Source organism: Carcharhinus amblyrhynchos, chromosome 12 (genome assembly GCF_965287045.1).
Source record: "Carcharhinus amblyrhynchos chromosome 12, sCarAmb.v2.hapA, whole genome shotgun sequence".
Classification (NCBI taxonomy): domain Eukaryota; kingdom Metazoa; phylum Chordata; class Chondrichthyes; order Carcharhiniformes; family Carcharhinidae; genus Carcharhinus; species Carcharhinus amblyrhynchos.
Genome location: NC_137335.1, coordinates 5575128 through 5596489, shown reverse-complemented (window position 1 = coordinate 5596489; position 21362 = coordinate 5575128). Strand labels below are relative to the sequence as shown.

The window sequence follows — 21362 nt, the reverse complement described above, 5'->3', positions numbered from 1 at the left end:
AAACAGGCCCTTTGGCCCAACTTGTTCATGCTGCCCTTTTTTTTAAAAACCCCTAAGCTAATCCCAATTGCCCACATTTGGCCCATATCCCTCTGTACCCATCATACCCATGTAACTATCTGTTTTTTAAAAGACAAAATTGTACCTGCCCCTACTACCACCTCTGGCAGCTTGTTCCAGACACCACCCTCTGTGAAAAAATTGCCCCTCTGGACCCTTTTGTATCTCTTCCCCTCTCACCTTAAACCTATGCACGCTAGCTTTAGACTCCCCTACCTTTGGGAAAAGATATTGACTGATCTGTGCCCCTCATTCTTTTACAGACCTCTGTAAGAACACCCCTCAGCCTCCTACAATCCAGAGGAAGAAGCCCGATCTAACCAGTGTCTCCTTATAACTCAATCCATCAAGTCCTGGTAGCATCCTAGTAAATCTTTTCTGCACTGTTTCTGGTTTAATAATATGCTTTCTATAATAGAGGGACCAGAATTGCACACAGTATAGCAAGTGTGGCCTTACCAATGTCTTTTACAACTTCAAGACATTCCAACTCCTGTATTCAATGTTCTGACCAATGAAACCAAGCATGTCGAATGCCTTCTTCACCACTCCGTCCATCTGTGAGTCCACTTTCAAGCAGCTGTGAACGTGTACCCCTAGATCGCTTTGTTCTGTAACTCTCCCCAACGCCCTACCATTAACTGAGTAAGTCCTGGTTCAATCTACCAAAATGCATCACCTCGCATTTGTGTAAATTAAATTTCATCTGCCACTCGTCAGCCCACTGGCCCAATTGATCAAGATCCCATTGCAATGGGAGATAACTTTCTTCACTGTCCACTAGGTCACCAATCTTAGTGTCATCTGCAAACATACTAACCATGCCTCCTATATTCTCATGCAAATCATGAATATAAATGACAAATAACAGTGGACCCAGCATTGATCCCTGAAACACATCGCTGGTTACAGGCCTCCAGTTTGAAAAAACAATTCTCTACAACCACCCTCTAGCTTCTGTCAAGAAGCCAATTTTGTATCCATTCAGATACCTCACCCTGGATCCTGTGAGATTTTAAACTTCTGCAACGACCTACCATGTAGTACCTTGTCAAAGTCCATATGGACAACATCAATTGCACTGCCCTCATCTACCTTCTTGGTTACCCCCTTCAAAAAACTCAAGCAAATTTGTGAAACATGATCTTGAACTTCTATCCCCATCCCGTCCACCCTCACCTCCAACAGCATGTATGGCCAGCTTGTAGATTTCTTTGTTGTTGGGGTTAGAAAATAAATGCTTGAAATGCTTCAAGATACAAATCTGTACAACTGGTTGGAAATTTTCCAAGGAAAGAGTTTTGCACATGTGCAAAATCCTTCTGGATGTTAAACTAATACTTTTTTCGGAGGTTAATTATAAAACGATTACAGTTCAGCAGGTGCCTCAATTGAACCTGCCTCTACCATATTCAGGCAGTGCATTTCACACCATAACTGCTTGCAACATGAAAAACATTTTCCTCTGCTGCCTTTGCTTCTTTCACCAATCAGTCTGTGCCCTCTCATTCTTGATCTTATCATGAGTGGAAACAATTTCTCCCTATCCACACAGTTCAAACCCCTCAAGATATTGAAGACCTCTCCCAAATTTCCTCTCAGCCGCTTTTTCTCCAAGATAAACAGACCTAACTTCGCCAATCTACCTTCTCACGTCTGGAACTATTCTCGTGAAACTTTTCTGTGCTCTGCAATGCCTTCACATCTTTCCTAAAGTGTGGTTCCCAGAAATGGGAAAATTAATCTGAATATCTGTACTCCTAAAACTTTTTCATTAGTTGCTCTATGAACACAAATTATTAAAAGATTTTTTATTTATCTATAATTTTAACACACCATTTTTGTATCTAGTAAATTGACAGTCTCTAATTACCCATCACTACTTGGAGAAAAATCAATTGAGAATAAAGAAGACAAGTATACACTAACATTTTGATTGTTTTAATGTTGCTGTATATTAAAACTTGTATTTTAAATCATTACAGTAATCTTTGTTGGATGTTATTTACAGAAAGATTAAATCCGTAAGGTAATTGTGGTCCTTATCCAGCGTTTAGAAAGATGGAGATGTAGTACCTATGGCACATTTTTTAACCATGTCTATAGACCATCAATACAGCCAGCAGCAAAGTTAAAATCATTATGAGAAATAGATCCCAATGAGGCCATAGCAATCGATCGAGACTTATTTGTTTCCATACTTGACTGAGCTGCAAAGATACAGATTATGTTGTCAGCAAATCTGCAGTAATCCAATGCCTCTTGTTGAAAAATTTCCCCCTCAATTTAATTCTTTCCTATACAGCACTATTGTTAAAGAGGGTTGCTGATGATATAGTCTTGTTAACCTTTTCCATGAACAATCTACCTTTTGACTCAGATAACATTAAAATCAATGCTCTATGTAGGATAGAGAATTAGACATTTATAGACTGCTTCCCAAAAGTGTTTCTGACATTACTACAGTTCAAAAGTACTCCATTGGCTGTAAAAGACTTTGAGACATCTGATAGAAACATAAAATTAGAAGCAGGAGTAGGCCATTCGGCCCTTCGAGCCTGCTCTGCCATTCATGTTGATCATGGCTGATCATTGAATTCAATATCCTGATTCCCTCTTCGTCCCATATCCCTTCATTCCTTCAGCCTTCTTCTTGAAATCACACAATGTTTTGGCCTCAACTACTTCCTGTGGTAGTGAATTCCACACATTCATCACCCTCTGGGTGAAGAAATTTCTCCTCACCTCTGTCCTAAAAGATTTTCCCCTTATCCTCAAACTATGACCCCCTAGTTCCCCCCCATTATTCTACCCTGTCTAATCCTGTTAGAATTTTATAAGTTTCTATGAGATCCCCTCTCACTGTTCTAAACTCAAGTGAATACAATCCTAACCAACTTAGTCTCTTCTCGTGACAGACTTGCCATCCCAGGAACCAGCCTCATGATCATGAGGGGTGCTATATAAATGCAATTCTTTTGTTTGCATTATCATTTAATTGCAAATGTTTTTTCTTGATCTCCCTAAATCCTATTCCCTAAAATCCCTCCACTTGTTTCCATTTATCTTTAAAAACTGCTGAATCTCTTCCTCAATTTGTTCATTCTATTTCCATTACAGGTGACCTCAGAACTTTCTTTACATCAACGAATATAAATTGATACTTACATTGGTATAATGAACCGAATGGACGAGATTTATGACTCCAAGCTTGCAAAGTGCCAGGAACACTGGTATATACGCATCAGAACTCGTTTCTGCAGCTAAATCATAGAATCTTTTCGCCAAGTGAAGATCCTAAGGAAGAATTTGTATATTATTTATTGAAATATAATTTGAGTTCAGTTAAAAGATATGATATTTGGGATTTAAATTACTGATATAATTAAGGCAAAACTGGAAACAAATGTGAATGATCTTCTGAGGCCTGGCTGAAAATTAGATCCAGAACACAGAAAGATGAAGTAGAACAGGATCAATCTAGTAAAACAAAGCAAATTTTAAATTGTCAGATTTTTGTTCAGATAAAATGATCAACACCAAGATCAGTGGTGTGGCACAGTGGTTAAGTCTGCTGCCTCACTGGGTTCAATTCCGATCTTGGGTGACTGTGTGGAGTCTACATGTTCTCCCTGTGTCTGCATGGGTTTCCTCTGGGTGCTCTGGTTTCCTCCCCCACTCCAAAGATGTGAAGGTTGGGTGGGTTGGCTAGGCTAAATTGCCCCTTAAGTGTCAGGGGGATTAGCAGGGTAACTATGCGGGGTTACAGGGATAGGGCCTGGCTGGGATTGTTGTCAGTGCAGGTTCAATGGGCCAAATGGCTCCTTCTGCATTGTCAGGATTCAATGATTCTACACTTTTGGGTAGAGTGAAGACAAAAACTTTGGAATCATCGAAGAAACGTGAATCTTTTAATTGTGTGTGAGGGATGCTGTATGTGAAAACAGCAATATTCTCAAAAATAAGTGATTTTAAGAATATCCAATATGAAGACTTAAAATGGATATATATTAATGATGATTAATGGTACTTAGCCCCTGCCAAAAAGAGCTGAAATTGTACACGCAAGATATACTTCTATCAGTTGTAGATTCAGAAAGAATGTTACTAGGGGTCATAGCTTGAGGATAAAAGGGTAAACCTTTTAGAACTGAGGTGAGGAGAAATTTCTTCACCCGGGGGTGGTGAATGTGCGGAATTCACTACTACAGAAAATAGATGAGGCCAAAACATTGTGTGATTTTAAGAAGAAATTAGATATAGCTCTTAGGACTAAAGAGATCAAGAGATTTGGAGGGGGGGGGAAATCAGGACATTGAATTTTACGATCAGCCATGATCACTATGAATGGCAGAGCAGGCGCGAAGGGCCGAATGGCCTCCTCCTGCTTCTAATTTCTGTGTACGTTTCTATGGATAAAGAGCTACCATCATGATTCTGCAGATAACTGAAATATTTATACTGGGCTGATGTCCCGGTTTCAGAATTTGAGATGAGTGTAGGGTACAAACATTATGAGAATGAAACGTCAAGATCATTTTTACTGCCCCATGTGAAATATTCCAACTTGTGGCCAGATATTGGTCTAGCACTAAAAAATATCAAATCCAAATATCAGCTGGGACTATAGTTCAAACATATACCCATTGTACGAGATCAGGACTTATGGACATAGAATAATTACACAACAGAAAGAGACCATTCAGCCCCTCATGTCCAAATGCTTCCAGCTTTCCCACCAAGTTACATATCATCCTGACTTAACAAGTATGAAGAAACAGCTGTTGCATTTCTGAGTCCAAGTCCTTCATTTGCCAGTTGAACATTATTGTCATGAGGGCTGTGGTGGGTTAACAAAGTCCATCACCACCTTCTCAAGGCAGCCGGCTCAGGCAATAAATGCATCATTGACAATCTCACATCCGCTGAATAACATTTTAAAAACCATCTAAACCTCTCAAGCAAGCTAAAAGTAAAGTTTATTTGTTTGTCACAAATAAGGCTTACATTAACACTGCAATAAAGTTAGAGACACGGAGAGAACGTGCAAACTCCAGACAGACAGTGACCCAAGGCAGGAATTGAACCCAGGTTCCTGTGCCGCCGTGCTGCTCAAAGGCTATATAGTCTTTAAATGTGATGCTTCACACCCTCAATAAAACTATAAATGATTAAGATTACAAATTATTAGCTGATTTGCCAAACTTACATCAAACAGCGTTGTTGCACGTTTAAGATTTCATGACAAAACATTGTGGATACCATAGTTACATAAAAGAGCTTTTTGAAAAATCATGTAATATGTTCTAAAGATTAATAACTTTGAGAATTTTTTAGAGGTGTCTGTCGCATAAATTATTTAAAATACAGACTAGTCAAAAATAATGGCTGTGGGAGACAGTGAAAATTTGGAGAGCAGTAAAACATCCCTTAAATTTCCAAACAGAATTTTCACTCTGCTATAAGGAGCTCCATACCTGTTCTGCCCCAAGACCATGTTCATACATGTATGCTAAATTGAACATAGCTTGTGCACTGTGCTGCTGCTCCGCGGCTAAACGATAGTGAATTGCAGCTGTTTCGTAATCCACGTTCGTTCCATATCCATAGTAATAATAATCACCCAGTTTAATTCTAGCATATGAATAGCCTAGCAAAAAAAAAATTTTTAAAAGATGTTTGTGCATAGATTACAAATTATTAACTGACTTGTCATATTTACATCAAGCAGCACTGTTGCAAGTTTAAGATTTCATGACAAAACATTATGGGTACCATAGTTACATAATATTTGATTTATTATTGTCACATGTATTAACAAACAGTGAAAAATATTGTTTCTTGCGTGCTATACAGACAAAGCATACCATTCATAGAGAAAGAAAGGACAGAGTGCAGAATGTAACGTTACAGTCATAGCTAGGGTATAGAGAAAGATCAACTTAACACAAGGTCGGTCCATTCAAAAGTCTGATGGCAGCAGGGAAGAAACTGTTCTTAAGTCAGTTGGGAAGTGACCTCAGACTTTTGTATCCTTTTCCCGAAGGAAAAAGGTGGAAGAGAGAATGTCCGGGGCATGTGGGATCCTTAATTATGCTGGCTGCTTCTCCAAGGCAGTGGGAAATATAGACAGTGAATCTCCTTCCCCTCTCCCTTAAAATGTTAGCAAAAATCTACACCTGATCTGATGCAATCCGACTGTACGTTTATATATTTCAGGGAGAGAGAGGAGAGAGGTCACAGAGAGCAGGATATGATTTATGTGCTAATGATGTTAGTGTCTGTAGGACTTGGAGTGGGATGAAGAAAAGAAACTCATCCTGCAGGAAGCAAGCCAAGCAGACAAGGTTTCATGTTGAAATCTGGGAAGGACAGGGAACGTATGAGATCAATTGTAATCTTTGTGGAGCATGAAGCATGCTTTTGCAGATAATTAAATGCAGTGGGTATAATCAGAACACAAGAAAGCAACCAACACCTTCCCCACTAGCAAGATCATAGAAATCATAGAATCCTACAGTGCAGAAAGAGGCCCATCGAGTCTGCACCGACCACAATCCCACCCAGGCCCTACCCACATATCCCTATATATTTTACCCGCTAATCCCTCTAACCCACGCATCTCAGGACACTAAGGGGCAACTTTAGCATGGCCAATCAACCTAACCCGCAAACCGGAGCACCCAGAGGAAACCCACGCAGACATGAGGAGAATGTGCAAACTCCACACAGACAGTGACCCGAGCTGGGGAATCAAACCCAGGTCTCTGGAGCTGTGAAGCAGCAGTGTTAACCACTGTGCTACCGTGCTGCCCTGATCAGTCATCTGACTGAGAATGGATGAAATCTGTGGGACCAGATTCAAGTTAGAAGTTGCTTTGTGTCATTCTGTACAGGGATATTGAATACACTCATTAATAACTCAATATCATTTTCAATATTGAAAAACAGCTTTTAAATTATTTTTCACTCACACAGAGGAATATGGAAAAAGCCTAACACTGTTACCATTTAGTTGCTCATGGTGGAATTTACAGGTTTATCAGAAACAGAAGCTATTTGCAAAATCCAGGAATTCAAAGGATTTTGTATACTGGCAAAGGGAGAAATAGAATGACCTCTAACTGCTGAATTTTCTGTTCACAACCAGAAAATATACTGATGGGTGTTTTCAGTGAGAGTTCTGACTTATGCACAGTTTTGTACTGACACCCACCTTTGATACGATTTGATTTATTATTGTCACATGTATTAACATACAGTGAAAAGTATTGCTTCTTGCACGCTATCCAGACAAAACATACCATTCACAGAGAAGGAAACGAGAGAGTGTGGAATGTAGTGTTACAGTCACAGCGAGGGTGTAGAGAAAGATCAACTTAATGCAAGTTAGTCCATTCAAAAATCTGACAGCAGCAGGGAAGAAGCTGTTCTTGACTTGGTTGGTACGTGCCCTCAGACTTTTCTATCTTTTTCCCGAAGAAAGAAGGTGGGAGACAGAATGTCCTGGGTGCGTGGGGTCCTTAATTACGCTGGCTGCTTTGCCGAGGCAGCAGCAAGTGTAGACAAAGCAACTGGATGGGAAGCTCGTCTGCTTGGCAGATTGGGCTACCTTTTGTAGTTCCTTGCGGTCTTGGGCAGAGCAGGAGCTATACCAGGCTGTGATACAACCAAAAAGAATGCTTTCTACGGTCCATCTGTAAAAGTTCATGAGAGTCATAGCTGACATGCCAAATTTCCTTAGTCTTCTGAGAAAGCAAAGGTATTGGTGGGCTTTCTTAACTACCGTGTCAGCATGGGGGGATCAGAACAGATTGTTGGTGATCTGGACACCTAAAAACTTGAAGCTCTTGACCCTTTTTACTTCATCCCCATTGATGTAGACAGGGGCATGTTCTCCTTTATGCTTCCTGAATTCAATGACAATCTCCTTCATTTTGTTGACATTGAGGGAGAGATTATTATCGTTGCACCAGTTCACCAGATTCTCTATCTCATTCCCGTACTCTGTCTCATCATTGTTTGAGGTCCGACCCACTACAGTGGTGTCATCAGCAAACTTGAAAATCGAATTGAAGGGGAATTTGGCCACATAGTCATTGGTGTACAAGGAGTGTAGTAGGGGGCTGAGAACACAGCCTGGTGGGCCAACGGTGTTGAGAGTGATCATGGAATCCTTTTCACCTGGGTTGAGAAGTTTAATTTAGGAACTTAACTGATAAATGAGTAAAAAGGATTTTACCTAACCAGGATCATATCACACTGGGGACCAAAACTAAACGGAAAACCTATTACCAAGTGCCCCTTTAGTACTGTGCTTACATATTAGAAATACAGTGTGTGTTGCCTTTACATTGATTTATACATGATCCCGATAGGCTGGGCTGTAGTGGGGGGGCGGGGGGGGGGGCAGTTGTTGCTTTTCCTCCTCAGCAAAACCCAGAAGGGTATGTGAAAGTAGGAAAGGGCTGAGAAAAGAGAGGTGAGAACGGTTGGCACAAGCGTCAGTGTTAATGGTTACTATAACTGTGTTTGAAATTTTGTCTAGAAGAAGTAGAAGACATTAATCAAGCACCATTATTTTTAACACAGCATTAAGCAGTGAGGCACATAGCTGCTGAAAGCTCTAGAATTAATTATTGTAAGTGGCCATCAATCATACTGCAAACATAAAGCCAAATACAGATGCGGAATAACTATCAATGTTATTACTGCAAGCAAATACCTAATCATTTTTAATTATCCATCCTGTTCCAGAATTTACCTCTGTAACTGCAGCTTGAAATAATACCAGATATAATGTAATGAAAACAGAAAATGCTGGAAAATCTCAACAGGTCTGACAGCATCTGTGGAGAGAGAATAGAGCCAACGTTTTGAGTCTGGATGACCCAAGAGTGGCACAGTGGTTAGCACTGCTGCGCCGCAACGCCAACCTTGGACACTGTGTGTGTGGAAATTGTACGTTCTCCCTGTGTCTGCGTGGGTTTCCTCCCTGTGCTCCAGTTTCCTCCCACACTTGAAAGATGTGCAGGTTAGGTGGATTGGCGACAGTAAAAGAAAATTCTCCTTCGTGTCCCAACTTGTGTAGGTTAGATGGCATAGCCATGGTAAATATGTGGGGTTAAGGGATAGGATGGGGGAGAGTGCTTGGGTAAGATACTCTGTCAGAGAGTTGGTGCAGGCTCAATGGGCCAAATGGCCTCCTTCTGCACTGTAGGGATTCTATGATAATGTACTGGACCATACCAGATAAGGAAGAGATTGTACCACCCCATAGGGCATTTCAAACAACTTGAAAGCTGCTTAAACAAATAATCATATGCCAGATATATTCCAAAAATAAAATGTGCTTTGGAAATGAGACTATAAATCACCTGAATCCAGGTCAATATGAAGCACTCAATTACTTACTTTCTGTAATTCGCCAGTTGCTGGTGTGTACCTTTTATGCCAACACCAATGAATTGGATCAATAACTCACTGGCACCTCAAGTTCTTCTGAGTTACTATGTCCAACATTAAAGGTTGAGTTTCTGATAAAGCGAGTAGTTTTCTATCGTGTAACTTATATATACACCTGTACCTTGAGCTGCAGCTCGGTTCCAGTATATCAGGGCCATGTGATAGCAGTCAATCTGAGAGAGGAGTGCAGACTTCTCTATTAATAAAACAACAGTACATTTCACAGATTTTACTTCTCAAAAGAACAATGGAAACATCAAATCTTTGGGAGTTTTGAAGTATTGGTTTTGTGAACCTACCATATTCTAGAATGTAGGCCGCATTGCTTTGAGCCATTTCATACCCTTGCTCTGCAAGGAATAAATACTGAAGAAAGGCAGAATCTATTTGGTTCTCCCTGTAGGCGAAATATGCAGACAAGAATCTCTCCGTCCACTGGCCGCGCTCACAAACATTCTTGTACAACTAAACAAGGAAGACTTGGATACATTATAGATTGAAAGTAAATTAAAATTTATTTATTAACCACAAGTAGGCTTACATTAACACTGCAATGAAGTTACTGTGAAAAGCCCTGGCGCCTGTTCGGGTACACCGAGGGAGAATTTAGCACGGCCAATTCATGTAACCAGCACATCTTTGGAGTGTGGGAGGAAACCTGAGCACCCGGAGGAAACCCATGCAGACAGGAGGAGAACATGCAGACGCCACACAGACAGTGACCAAGTCGGGAAGCAAATCAAGATCCCTGGAGCTGTGAGGCAGCAGTGCTAACCACTGTGCCACCCTGACACCCCTTACAAATGAAAGGTAAGGTTTCAACTTTGGAATCAGTGCCAAATTTAATTTTAAAAAACTAATAATAGTCGCTTGGGGATACAGAAATTGAAAAATAAAGGAGATGTATTGCCAAAACAGCAGACATCAGAACAGACTCAAGAATGCCAAATTTCAAAGGGAATAACAATTTATACTGCATGAGGAAAGTCTGATCAGTACTCTTACTGTTAAAAAGTGTTACATTAGTTTAATATTCTGTCCATAAGTAGCAGAAAGAGCCTTAAAATTATTGTGAAGATTCTTTATAATTCACTCCATATCCTGCAGGTGGATCAGTAAAACAAATTATTCAGTAATAATATCCAACATATTTCTCCATTATCTGAAGCAACGACTAAAATGAATGATGTGCTGAGGCACTGAATCACCCCTATAAATAAACCATACATCCCTACCAACCAGTGGTGACAATGAGCTTCTCTTATGGAAGTAGTCAGTGACATTGAACTCAATGTGTTCTAACTGACTGGAATATATTGTGTCCAGTATCTCAATACTAGATGTTTAAACTGACCCTTGAAATGTTTTTCATTTACTCTGTGTTTGGTTATATGCGGCAGTGGAATTGCTGACCTATCTCTGCCACCTTTCCTCTTGCAACATCATTACAGATACTGCACCAATGTGCTTTGGAAGAGAGTTCTGAATGAAAGGAATTTTAAAACTGAACCGTGCTCACCAGGGTTGATTCCTGGGATGACAAGTTTGTCCTATGAGGAAAGATTGAGGGGACAGGGCCTGTATTCACTAGTGTTTAGATAAGAGGTAATTTTATTGAAACGTACAAAATTCCACAGCCTCAGAGGGGTGGGTGCAGGAAGGACATTGCCCCAGTTGGCTGGTGGGGTAGGGGAGGGCTCTAGAACCAGGATACAGTCTCAGCATAAAAGAAAGGTAAAAGTAAAAAAGTTTATTTATTAGTGTCACAAGTAGGCTTACATTAACACTGTAATGAAATTACTGTGAATTTCCCCTAGTTGCCATAAGCCAGCACCTGTTCGGGTCAATGCACGTAACTAGCACATCTTTCAGACTGCAGGAGGAAACCGATGCAGACATGAGAAGAACGTGCAAACCCTGCACAGACAGTGACCCAAGCTGGGAATCAAACCTGGATCCCTAGCGCTGTGAAGCAGCAGTGTAAAGTCTGCATAAAATCCCTACAGTGCAGAAGGAAGCCATTTGGCCCTTTGAGCTGGCACTGACAACAATCCCACCCAGGTCCTATCCCTGTAACCCCACATATTTACCTTCCTAACCCCCCGATACTAAAGGGGCAATTTATCACAGCCAATCAACTTAAGCCGCATATCTTTGGAATGTGGGGGGGAAACCGGAGCACCTGGAGGAAACCCACAGACCCGGGGAGAATGTACAAACTCCACACAGACAGTGACCCGAGGCCGGAATTGAACTCGGGTCCCTGGTACTGTGAGGCAGCAGTGATAACCACTGTGCCGTTCCTTAAAAGGTCAGTTATTTACGACTGCAATGAGAAGGAATTTCTTCATTCAGAGGCTTCAGAATCTTTGGAATTCTCTACCCTCAACAGGCTCAATTACTGAATATGTCCAAGATAGAGATTGGTAGTCTCTAGATATTGAAGATGTCAAGGGATATGGGGAAGGAGCAAAAAAATGGCACTGATGTATAGAGGATCAGCGATGATCTCATTGAATGGCGGAGCAAGCTCCATGGGCTGAACAGCCTACTCCTGCTCCCCTGTTCCTATATTCTCAAGTACATTATATAGTCAGCAATTCCCAGGAATCTTGGAATAGGTTGACCTATTCCCAGGAAGCCACCTATCTGTTCCAAGCGATTCAAATGATTCAGGAAGACGGATAAAGGATATTCAGATAAAAGCAGCAATTCAATGGATATTCTGTCATGGGAAGAAAAAATTCATTTTTAATCACAAGCATCAAGTGTATTTTTGGCAAAATCCCAGTTTGCAATAATGAAACACTTTAGCTTTGTTCTTGTCAATTAATACATGCAAGCCTCGTTTTGTGATTTATTAGCTTAAGGATTGCGATTTTAAAGTGGGTCAGAAATTTCAAAAGCTTCACAATGACAGAAAGTGACACAACCACTTTGACACTGAAGCATCCATGTTCTAAGGAAATGTATCCAGGACCGTGGGCTGAAATCCCACCATCCAATAATATCAAGGTGAAAACTGCATGGGAAGAGACCACCAAATGAGCCATTGTAATTTCTTCACTGGTGCAACTGGTAAAGCAGTTTGCTAATGTCAGGACAGAGGTAAAGCTAATCGCCTTCCTCACTTTTGCCAATATCCCATCATACATAACAGAGAACAATATCACAATCTGGGAGGTATTATTTTTAGTTCTGCACACAATCATCACCCGTATGAAGGGTGGCACAGTGGTTAGCACTGCTGCCTCACAGTGCCAGGGACCCGGGTGCAATTCCACCCTTGGGCGACTGTCTGTGTGGAGTTTGCACATTCTCCCCGTTTCCTCCCACACTCCAAAGATATGTGCGTTAGGTGGATTGGCCATGCTAAATTGCCCCTTTGATGTCCCACAACGTATAGGTTAGATGGATTAGCCATGGTGAATATGTGGGGTTAAATTTAAGTTAAACTTATTTATTACTGTCACAAGTAGGCTTACATTAACACTGCAATGAAGTTGCTGTGAAAATTCCCTAGCTGCCACATTCTGATGCCTGTTTTAGTACACTGGGGGAGAATTTATGGGATTACGGGAATAGGGAGGGGGAGATGGCCTGGGTAAGTCACTCTGTCAGAGTTGGTGCAGACTCAATGGGCTGAATGGCCTCCTTTGGCACTGTAGGGATTCTATAATATGCACACGCACTTGCATTGTGAAAAATCCGTAAGGCACAGTTGTACTGGGGGAGGTGGTGTCGAAAAGCAAGTTGGTGCCGAGTTTTGTAACAGTCATTCTGTTCCCTGTTGTGGTGCATAATGAAGACATCTTGGCTGCCTCCTGAATTAGGGCCAATGCTGAGCATTATGATGTCGCAGTGTCCAGGCATTTGGCTAAATCTTGACAGCAAACTATTGTTGTCTGTGTATGTCATTGGGTGAATGTGAGGAGTCTTAATGTTCAATCATAGAATCCTGCAGTGCAGAAACAGGTCATTCAGCCCATTGAGTCTGCATTGACAACAATCCCATCCACACCCTATTCCCACAATCCATGCATTTACCCTAGCTAGTCCTCCTTACATTAAGGGATAATTTAGCATTGCTAACCCATGTAACTTGCACATCTTTGGACTGTGGGAAGAAACCGGGGCACCTGGAGAAAATCATGAATGGAATCTGTGATGCACTCATAGTAAGACTCTTATCCATTGAAAGCTCGGTGTTCTGGCAAGGTCGTACTTCTATCGACTGAGATAACAGTGAAGATGCTTCCCCTTGCAAATGTTGCATTTGCCACTTGGTGCATGTAAACATTATAAACTGCCCAATGTGGAGAGTGTGCTTTCGACTGGCTTGGAAAGGTATATTGCATGACAACCTAATGCTGTGCTAACCTTCACATCAGGAAATGGAAGAGAATTGATAAAGGGGTGGAAGAGTGAATGGAAAAGCACATTTATGGGGGTAATTCTGGGACATGAAGCAACACTCACAGGTCAAAACCTGTTTTTATTACAGAAAAGCATTCATAATCTAGATGGAAAATAAATGATTTAGTTCACACTGTGAGTGCAAAATTCAATAATGTTCCAACATTAACAGGAGTCAAGCACAATTTGAGAATAAGATGATGGATTATTTATGTATGGGTTGAACTACAGCCAACAGATTCAAAGGAAAGATGAATCGTTCATCTGGTTAAGAGCAGGACGGAGGACATAGAGCAGGTGGAGATGATCAAGTGGTTTGTGCCCCATGATTCTTCCTGAACCATTTGGACTCCGAACCTGTCATGTCAACAAGGCAACCGATCATGATGATTAATGCAGGATGCAAGTTAAGGATGAATGTAGATTCAAGGTTAGATATTCTTACGTTTTGTGAGTACAAAGAAAATTACAGCACAGGAACAAGGCCTTCAGCCCTTCAAGTCCGCACCGACCATGCTGCCCATCTGAATTAAAACCCTCTCCTCTTCCAGGGACCATATCTCTCTATTCCCACCCTATTCATGTATTTGTCAAGACGCCCCTTAAAAGTCACTATCGTATCTGCTTCCACTACCTCCCCGGTAGTGAGTTCCAGGCACCCACCACCCTCTGTGTAAAAAAAAATTGTTTCATACATCTCCTTTAAACCTTGCCCCTTAAACCTGTGCCCCCTAGTAATTGACTCTTCCACCCTGGGAAAAAGCTTCTGACTATCCACTCTGTCCATGCCTCTCATAATCTTGTAGACTTCTATCAGGTCACCCCTCAGCCTCTGTTGTTCCAGTAAGAACAAACCAAGTTTCACCAAGCTTTCCTCATAGCTAATGCCCCCCATACCAGGCAACATCCTGGTAAATCTTTTCTGTACCCTCTCTAAAGCTTCTACATTCTTCTGGTAGTGTAGCAACCAAGATTGAAGACTATACTCCAAGTGCAGTCAAGGTTCTATATGCAACATGACTGGCAAGGGGGAAAAACTGCAGTTGAGTTGGGTCCATGGTGGAGCTGATTTTAACTCTGTGTGGGTTAATGGGTTTTGAGTGACTTAAAATGCGACAGGTCCATCGATGGAAGATGCTTTTGGGTCCATCTGGCCTTTACCTCCTTCCATTCTCGCTTATTTTACTATTCGAATCAACCACACTGAATCCATCAACAGTAATCGCATTGGTTCTCTTACCTCAGCAGCAGTGAGACAAGATCTAACCACACCAGTTCCACTCCCATACATCTGGGCCAGATTGTACAAAGCAAGGGCATGGCCAGCTTGCGAGGCATGGTGAAAATACTTAACGGCCATTTTATAGTCTCTCTTCACACCTAGACCAGCTGCAATAAAAAAAGGTTCACATCCAATTAATCATGTAATTAATGTCACTTTTGAGCACTCATATGCCAAATCAATGGATTTCTTGCCTTACCGTAGTGCATGACTCCTAGTTGAAATTGTCCATCTACCCAGCCCTTATCAGCTGCCTTCTTAAAGTATTTTAAGGCTTCTTCATAATCCTGAAACAAAACGTACAAAGAAGCAGGAGTCCTACTTGACCCCAGAGGTACAGATTCTTTTCCCGTTATCAAAATGCCCGACGTTTCAAAACAGGAAACTTACCACTGGCACTCCTTTTCCGTAAAGGTAAGCTAATCCCAAACCCGTCATTCCAATGGGGTTGCCCTGAAATAAGACAATAGAAACAGGATTGAAGATCTGTGGAGAGAACAGAGAACTAGAGGCTGTGGGCCCCACGAAGAAGATGGCAATCACATGGCATCTGAACAGTGACCGACCTTCAATATCTTTTGTATATAGGTTAGACACTGGTGCTGGGCACTGTGAGTTAGTTGGTTGGTCTTCAATTTAGTAACAGCACTAGTGAGTTATGTCATGCAATGGATGATTGTCATAGAATCCCTACAGTGCAGAAGAGGCCATTCAGCCCATGGAGCCTGCCCTGATTCTCTGACAGAGTATCTTACCCATGCCCTCTCAGCCACCATAGCCCTGTAACCACTCACATTTACCATGGTCAATCCATCTAACCTACAAATCTTTGGAGTGTGAGAGGAAACTGGAACACCTGGAGGAAATGCATGCAGACACAGAGAGAATATACAAACTCCACACAGTCACCTGAGGCAATTGAACCCGGGTCTCCAGCACTGTGAAGCAGCAGCGCTAATCACTGTGCCGGCCCTGATCATCATAACCACTGATTTTGAAGTTTCTGGATAAGTACTTTGCTATTATAACAGAGCATTCTGAAAATGTTACCAGTCTTCTGAAGATTAAGTTCCCACACACTTGCCCATTATGCTATGAAAAATCTTTATGCATAAAATAAAGTTTGCAATTAAACGAAACAACCATTTCGGTAATTAATTCAATAAAATACACTTATTGAACAGATCCCAATTAAATGGGACTGGCTTCCTAGGAATTAATTCGTTAACTTACACATAAAAACAGTTCCTAACTAATTGGAATGGGCTGCTCAGCAACTAACGAATTAATTAAAATTCTGAACAGCTCCCATTGGACAAAGGAACATGAGAAGACAGGAATCCACTGAAGATTATGCACTGCAGGGAAGTATTTAAAATCATCGAGTCCTTACAGTGCAGAAGGAGGTCATTCGGCCCATCGAGACTGCACTGACTCTCACCCAAGCTAACTTTGTAACTCCATGTATTTACCTATTTATCTTGGAGCACTAAGGGACAATTTAATATGAGCAATCTACTTAACCTGCATATGTTTAGAATGTGGGAGGAAACCGGAGCACCTGGAGGAAATCCACGCAGACATGGGTAAAACGCACAAAGTCGACACAGACAGTCACCCAAGATCAGAATTAAACCCGGATCCCTGGCACTGTGAGGCAGCAGTGTTAACCATTATGCCAGTGTCACCCAGTTATAATGGCCTCAATGGCAAGGAGATTAAGTAAAATAAATAAATTATATGAGAGATGCCAATTAATTGGACTGTGTTCCTCAATAATTAACTTATTAACGAAAAGAATACAAAGAGGCTGCTAGTTAAACAGGCATGCAATTGTCCATGGGACTAAAAGTGGAATCCTCAAAAAGTTGGTGGATTGCTCCAAGAGCAGTTTATGTGCTGTAAGGAATCATTTACAAAACTGTAAAAAGGCTTTCAAGTGAATTGCAGCAGGCTTCTTGACAAGCAATTAAAAAACATTGTATTTGGAGTGTTTTTCAGTGTTTGGTGGTGGTGAGGAGGGTGATGGAGTGAAGGCTAAGGAAGCAGCAAACTAAATGGAGAGGGAGAATAAAAGAGGAAACAGCTTGTGTACCGCCAAAGAAACACAATCAATAAAAGTTGGCTGCAAATGATCAAAGAATTAATTAAAATGGTATCTGGCGGAGGCCTCCCATCCGATCTAGGGAGGGGAAAGAATTTGGAATCAAACTAAAACGATTATACACTCTTCAACTTTTAGACTGTAAAGAAACATGTGCAAAATCAATAAAACTAATTTTTAATTAAAACACGCTGGGGTTGCTAGGAGGGAAATAGAATACTGCTCAGACTGGGCTTCTAGCCAGGTCCAGCCGAGCAAATGATAATGAAGAACCAAGGAAAATTAATCAATTGGAAGTGATTTACACACAAAAAAAATACTCAAATTCATTTATTACATGCAAACAGGACAGAAAGAAATAAAATGCCAGCTGGAGTTGCTTTCTCATTTGGTTAGGAATGGTTCAATAAATCAGAGCAAAGTTACTGATGAGGTACATTATCTATCTGTATATATTATTCAATGTTTAATGATTGCCTGCGTTCCTCTCCACATTACAATTATTTCCTACTTCATGTTTAATGATGCCATTATAGAAAAAAGCAACACTTTATGAGTTAGATTTTACTCTTCCTCACCAGCTGCTCTGGGCAGCGGGGGTGGGGGTAGGGGTAGGTATTGGGTCACCCGCGTACCCTTGGACCTACTATATCCCTTATTGGCCGATTAATGGCCACTTCATGGAATGAGCAAGTTTGAAAGGTAATGTGAAACAATTGTTCCAAATTGACCTTGAGTACACAGTGAGTCAATCAGTGAGATCCCTCAAAGTGGAGGGGTGTTTTTCCCAGCTGGGAGGTCAACACAAGTGACCGAGTAAAGGGACGCCTTAATAATAATGGGATGTCATTTCTGTTCTTCTCTCTGTGGTGAAGCCCACATTGCAGTAGGGTTGATTGTACTCAGGGGTGTCATATCATCGAGATCCCAGTAAGGTGTAGAGCTGCCATTCATTCTGTGCCATTTGTCACCGACTGCAGTCAGAGGCAGGGATAAAGAAAAGGGATGAGGTGGAGGCCTCCAAGGAGCAAGGCAGGTGGAGGGCAGATAACTTGCGACCCCAAACCTCCATTCTCCCGGGTGAATGATCTCAGCTGACAAGGGACCATGCATTTAGTCTTTCTTTGCTGCCAAGGCAACAGTCTAGCCTTGAGGATCATGGAGACAAGCAGAAAAATGTCCACGTGAGGCTGTTATCACACTGGACAAAGAGCAATGACATTATACACATTCATGTATGGGCAACAGGAACACCAATCTCTAATCCTCCAGGATGTCCTTTATCTGGAAGGGGTGAAGGAGTCGTGTCTAGATGGAGGCCAGTGAAGGGCTTGCCTGCTTATACGTGCCTTTTGGCTTTGAGATGGACAGCGACCTATAAAGGACATGCTCACTAAATATATCTTTTCAATTTATTCACTCATCCACTGAGGCGTCGATTAACAGGACCAAATCCCATGTAAACAGAGCTATACTCAGAACTTGTAATATATTTGTGAGCCACCATCCCAATTACTCTCCACAATGCTACATTTTAGAACAACATGAAAACTCAAATCAGGTGAGGGCTGAAGAAAGGCCAGTTTCTGTGCTCTTCTCGCTCCTTCTCTCTCCCGATGGCCCCCAATATTGTAAGCATGCAGAGAAGGATTGTTTAATAAAACAAGTTAATAAATCAAGAAACAACCCTTCAGCAATGGAAATGTTGATCGTTGCTGTATATGAAACGGAACGGAAGTGTGTTGAAAAGGGACAGACTTCTACAGCTTGGGTTCTCGACTGTCCTTAGCTGGGTTCTCCACACAAACACACCTTCCTTTTATGGAAGAATACATTTACAGCCACTATTTAATATTCATGATTTTTGTTCAGATTTTAATGGCTGCATAATTTATATGTGAACTACTTGCAAAGCTTACCCTTTCAGCTGCCATTCTAAAGTACATGAGAGCAGTTTCATTGTTCTGGTGCACAATCTCATTCCCATCTGAATACATCTAGAAAATAAAAGTTACAGTTAAATTAAAGTGCTTCTTCATTCAAGATAATTAAACACGGAGGGGTTGGGGAGTGAGGCAGCAATTCGATCTGAGGATAATATTAGGGTCCTGGACACAAAGCCCAAGACATATTATGAAGCCAGACTAGACACCAACATTTTTTCTATTTTGGCATAAACATGAGGAAAGGGTGTTTCATTCCAGGAGTAATTCCACTGACAAATTGGGATCTTTTATCAAAACAAGATTTATTCGTAACACAGTTTAGACATTACCCTAATAAAAGAAACAATTTAACCATTAACAGTTGAGAAATATTTTAAAAACTTAAAGGAAACAACTTCAATTTCTAATTTATCGCTGTTTCAGTTCCAAATAAGCAACATTCTCTTACATTACAGACTTAAAATTTCACTTTAAGTCGTTAGCAACCATAAATATACTTGCTATAGTGAGTACAGTCTTGAAGCTTTCAGAGCAGCTTGAAGACATCTGTCTTGAAAGAAACCCCAGCCAAAATTGAAAGTTGTTTCTTCTCTGCTACAAACCTAGCTCCTCCCAATAACCACATTTCACATTACCCTATCAATCAATCTAGTCAAAAGCCCCAGGGGAAATCTTTATCTATAGGCAAAAATTGATTAGCTCTCTCCTACGTAAACACTACATGGCTAAGATAACTAATTATCCTGCTTTCTCAGCATCTGAGTTGTATTCCTCCAGACATACCGACTACCTGCAGAAAAAAAGTTGAATTTTAGTGCGGCATTAAATAAAATAAATTAATGCCACACTATCATCAAAACAAGCAGTGATCAGTAGTGGGTTGCAGTTTTAACATGGCGGAAGGAAAAACACAATCAGCAAAGTATATTTTAAAAAGGTACCTTTTTGTGATTTGTTAAATTTGATTTATTATTGTCATGTGTATTAGTAAACAGGGAAAAGTACTGTTTCTTGCGCGCTATAAAGACAGAGCATACTGTTCATAGAGAATGAAAGAGAGAGTGCAGAATGTAGTGTTACAGTCATACTAGGTTGTACGGAAAAGTCAACTTAGTGTGAGGTAAGTCCATTCAAAAGTCTGAGTCGGTCGGTACGTGTCCTCAGACTTTTGTATCTTCTTCCTGAGGAAGAGAGAATGTCCAGGGTGTGTGGAGTCCTTAATTATGCTGGCTGCTTTTCTGAGGCAGTGGGAAATGTAGACAGTCAATGATGGGAGGCTGGTTTGAGTGATGGATGTTCACAACCCTTTGTAGTTCTTTGCGGTCTTGGACAGAGCAGGAGCCATACCAAGTTGTAAGAATGCTTTCTATAGTGCATCTGTAAAAGCTGATGAGAGTTGTAGCTGACGTGTCAAATTTTCTTAGCCTCCTAAGAAAGTAGAGGTGTTGGTGGGCTTTCTTAGCTCTTGTGTCGGAGGAACCAGGGCAGGTTATTGGTGATCTGGACATCTAAAAACTTGAAGCTCTTGACCATTTCCACTTTGTTGATGTAGATAGGGCCATGTCCTGCACTACACTTCCTGAAGTCAACGACAATCTCCTTCGTTTCATTGACATTGAGGGAGAGATTATTGTTGTCACACCAGTTCACCAGATTCTCGAACTTATTCCTGCACTCAGTGACTGACTGTGTTAATTGAATATTACTTGTGTAAGATGGCGGGCACTAACTGGGCATTCACTTGTGCCAGTATAAACAGAAGCAGATCAAAATGAATCGCAAAGACTTAGTTTACAGGTGCAGCAGATGATCAAGAAGGCAAATGGAATGTTGGCCTTTATTGCGAGGGGAATGGAGTATAGAAGCAGGGAGGTCTTGCTGCAATTATACACGGTACTGGTGAGGCCGCAACTAGAATACTGTGTGCAGTTTTGGTCCCCTTATTTGCGAAAGGATATATTGGCCTTGGAGGGAGTGCAGAGAAGGTTCACCAGGTTGATGGGGGGGGGGTGGCTTATGAGGAGAGATTGAGTAGATTGGGCCTGTACCCGTTGGAGTTTAGAAGGCTGAGGCGAGATCCTATTGAGAT

At 41.2% G+C, this 21362-nt stretch overlaps 1 protein-coding gene across 1 annotated transcript in view; it reads right to left on the bottom strand.

Moving 5' to 3' along the window:
• Window positions 1-2150: 2150 nt before the first annotated feature.
• LOC145350687 (protein sel-1 homolog 1-like) overlaps window positions 2151-21362 on the bottom strand; it is a 38655-nt gene continuing 19443 nt past the window's right edge. Inside the window, exons 10-18 of the mRNA XM_080199898.1 lie at window positions 19247-19324; window positions 15614-15676; window positions 15423-15510; window positions 15182-15330; window positions 9825-9990; window positions 9647-9721; window positions 5538-5710; window positions 3229-3357; window positions 2151-2270 (exon numbers count right to left, since the gene is read on the bottom strand). Coding sequence (XP_080056024.1) covers window positions 2151-2270; window positions 3229-3357; window positions 5538-5710; window positions 9647-9721; window positions 9825-9990; window positions 15182-15330; window positions 15423-15510; window positions 15614-15676; window positions 19247-19324 — 1041 coding nt within the window. The remainder of the gene's footprint in view (window positions 2271-3228; window positions 3358-5537; window positions 5711-9646; window positions 9722-9824; window positions 9991-15181; window positions 15331-15422; window positions 15511-15613; window positions 15677-19246; window positions 19325-21362) is intronic.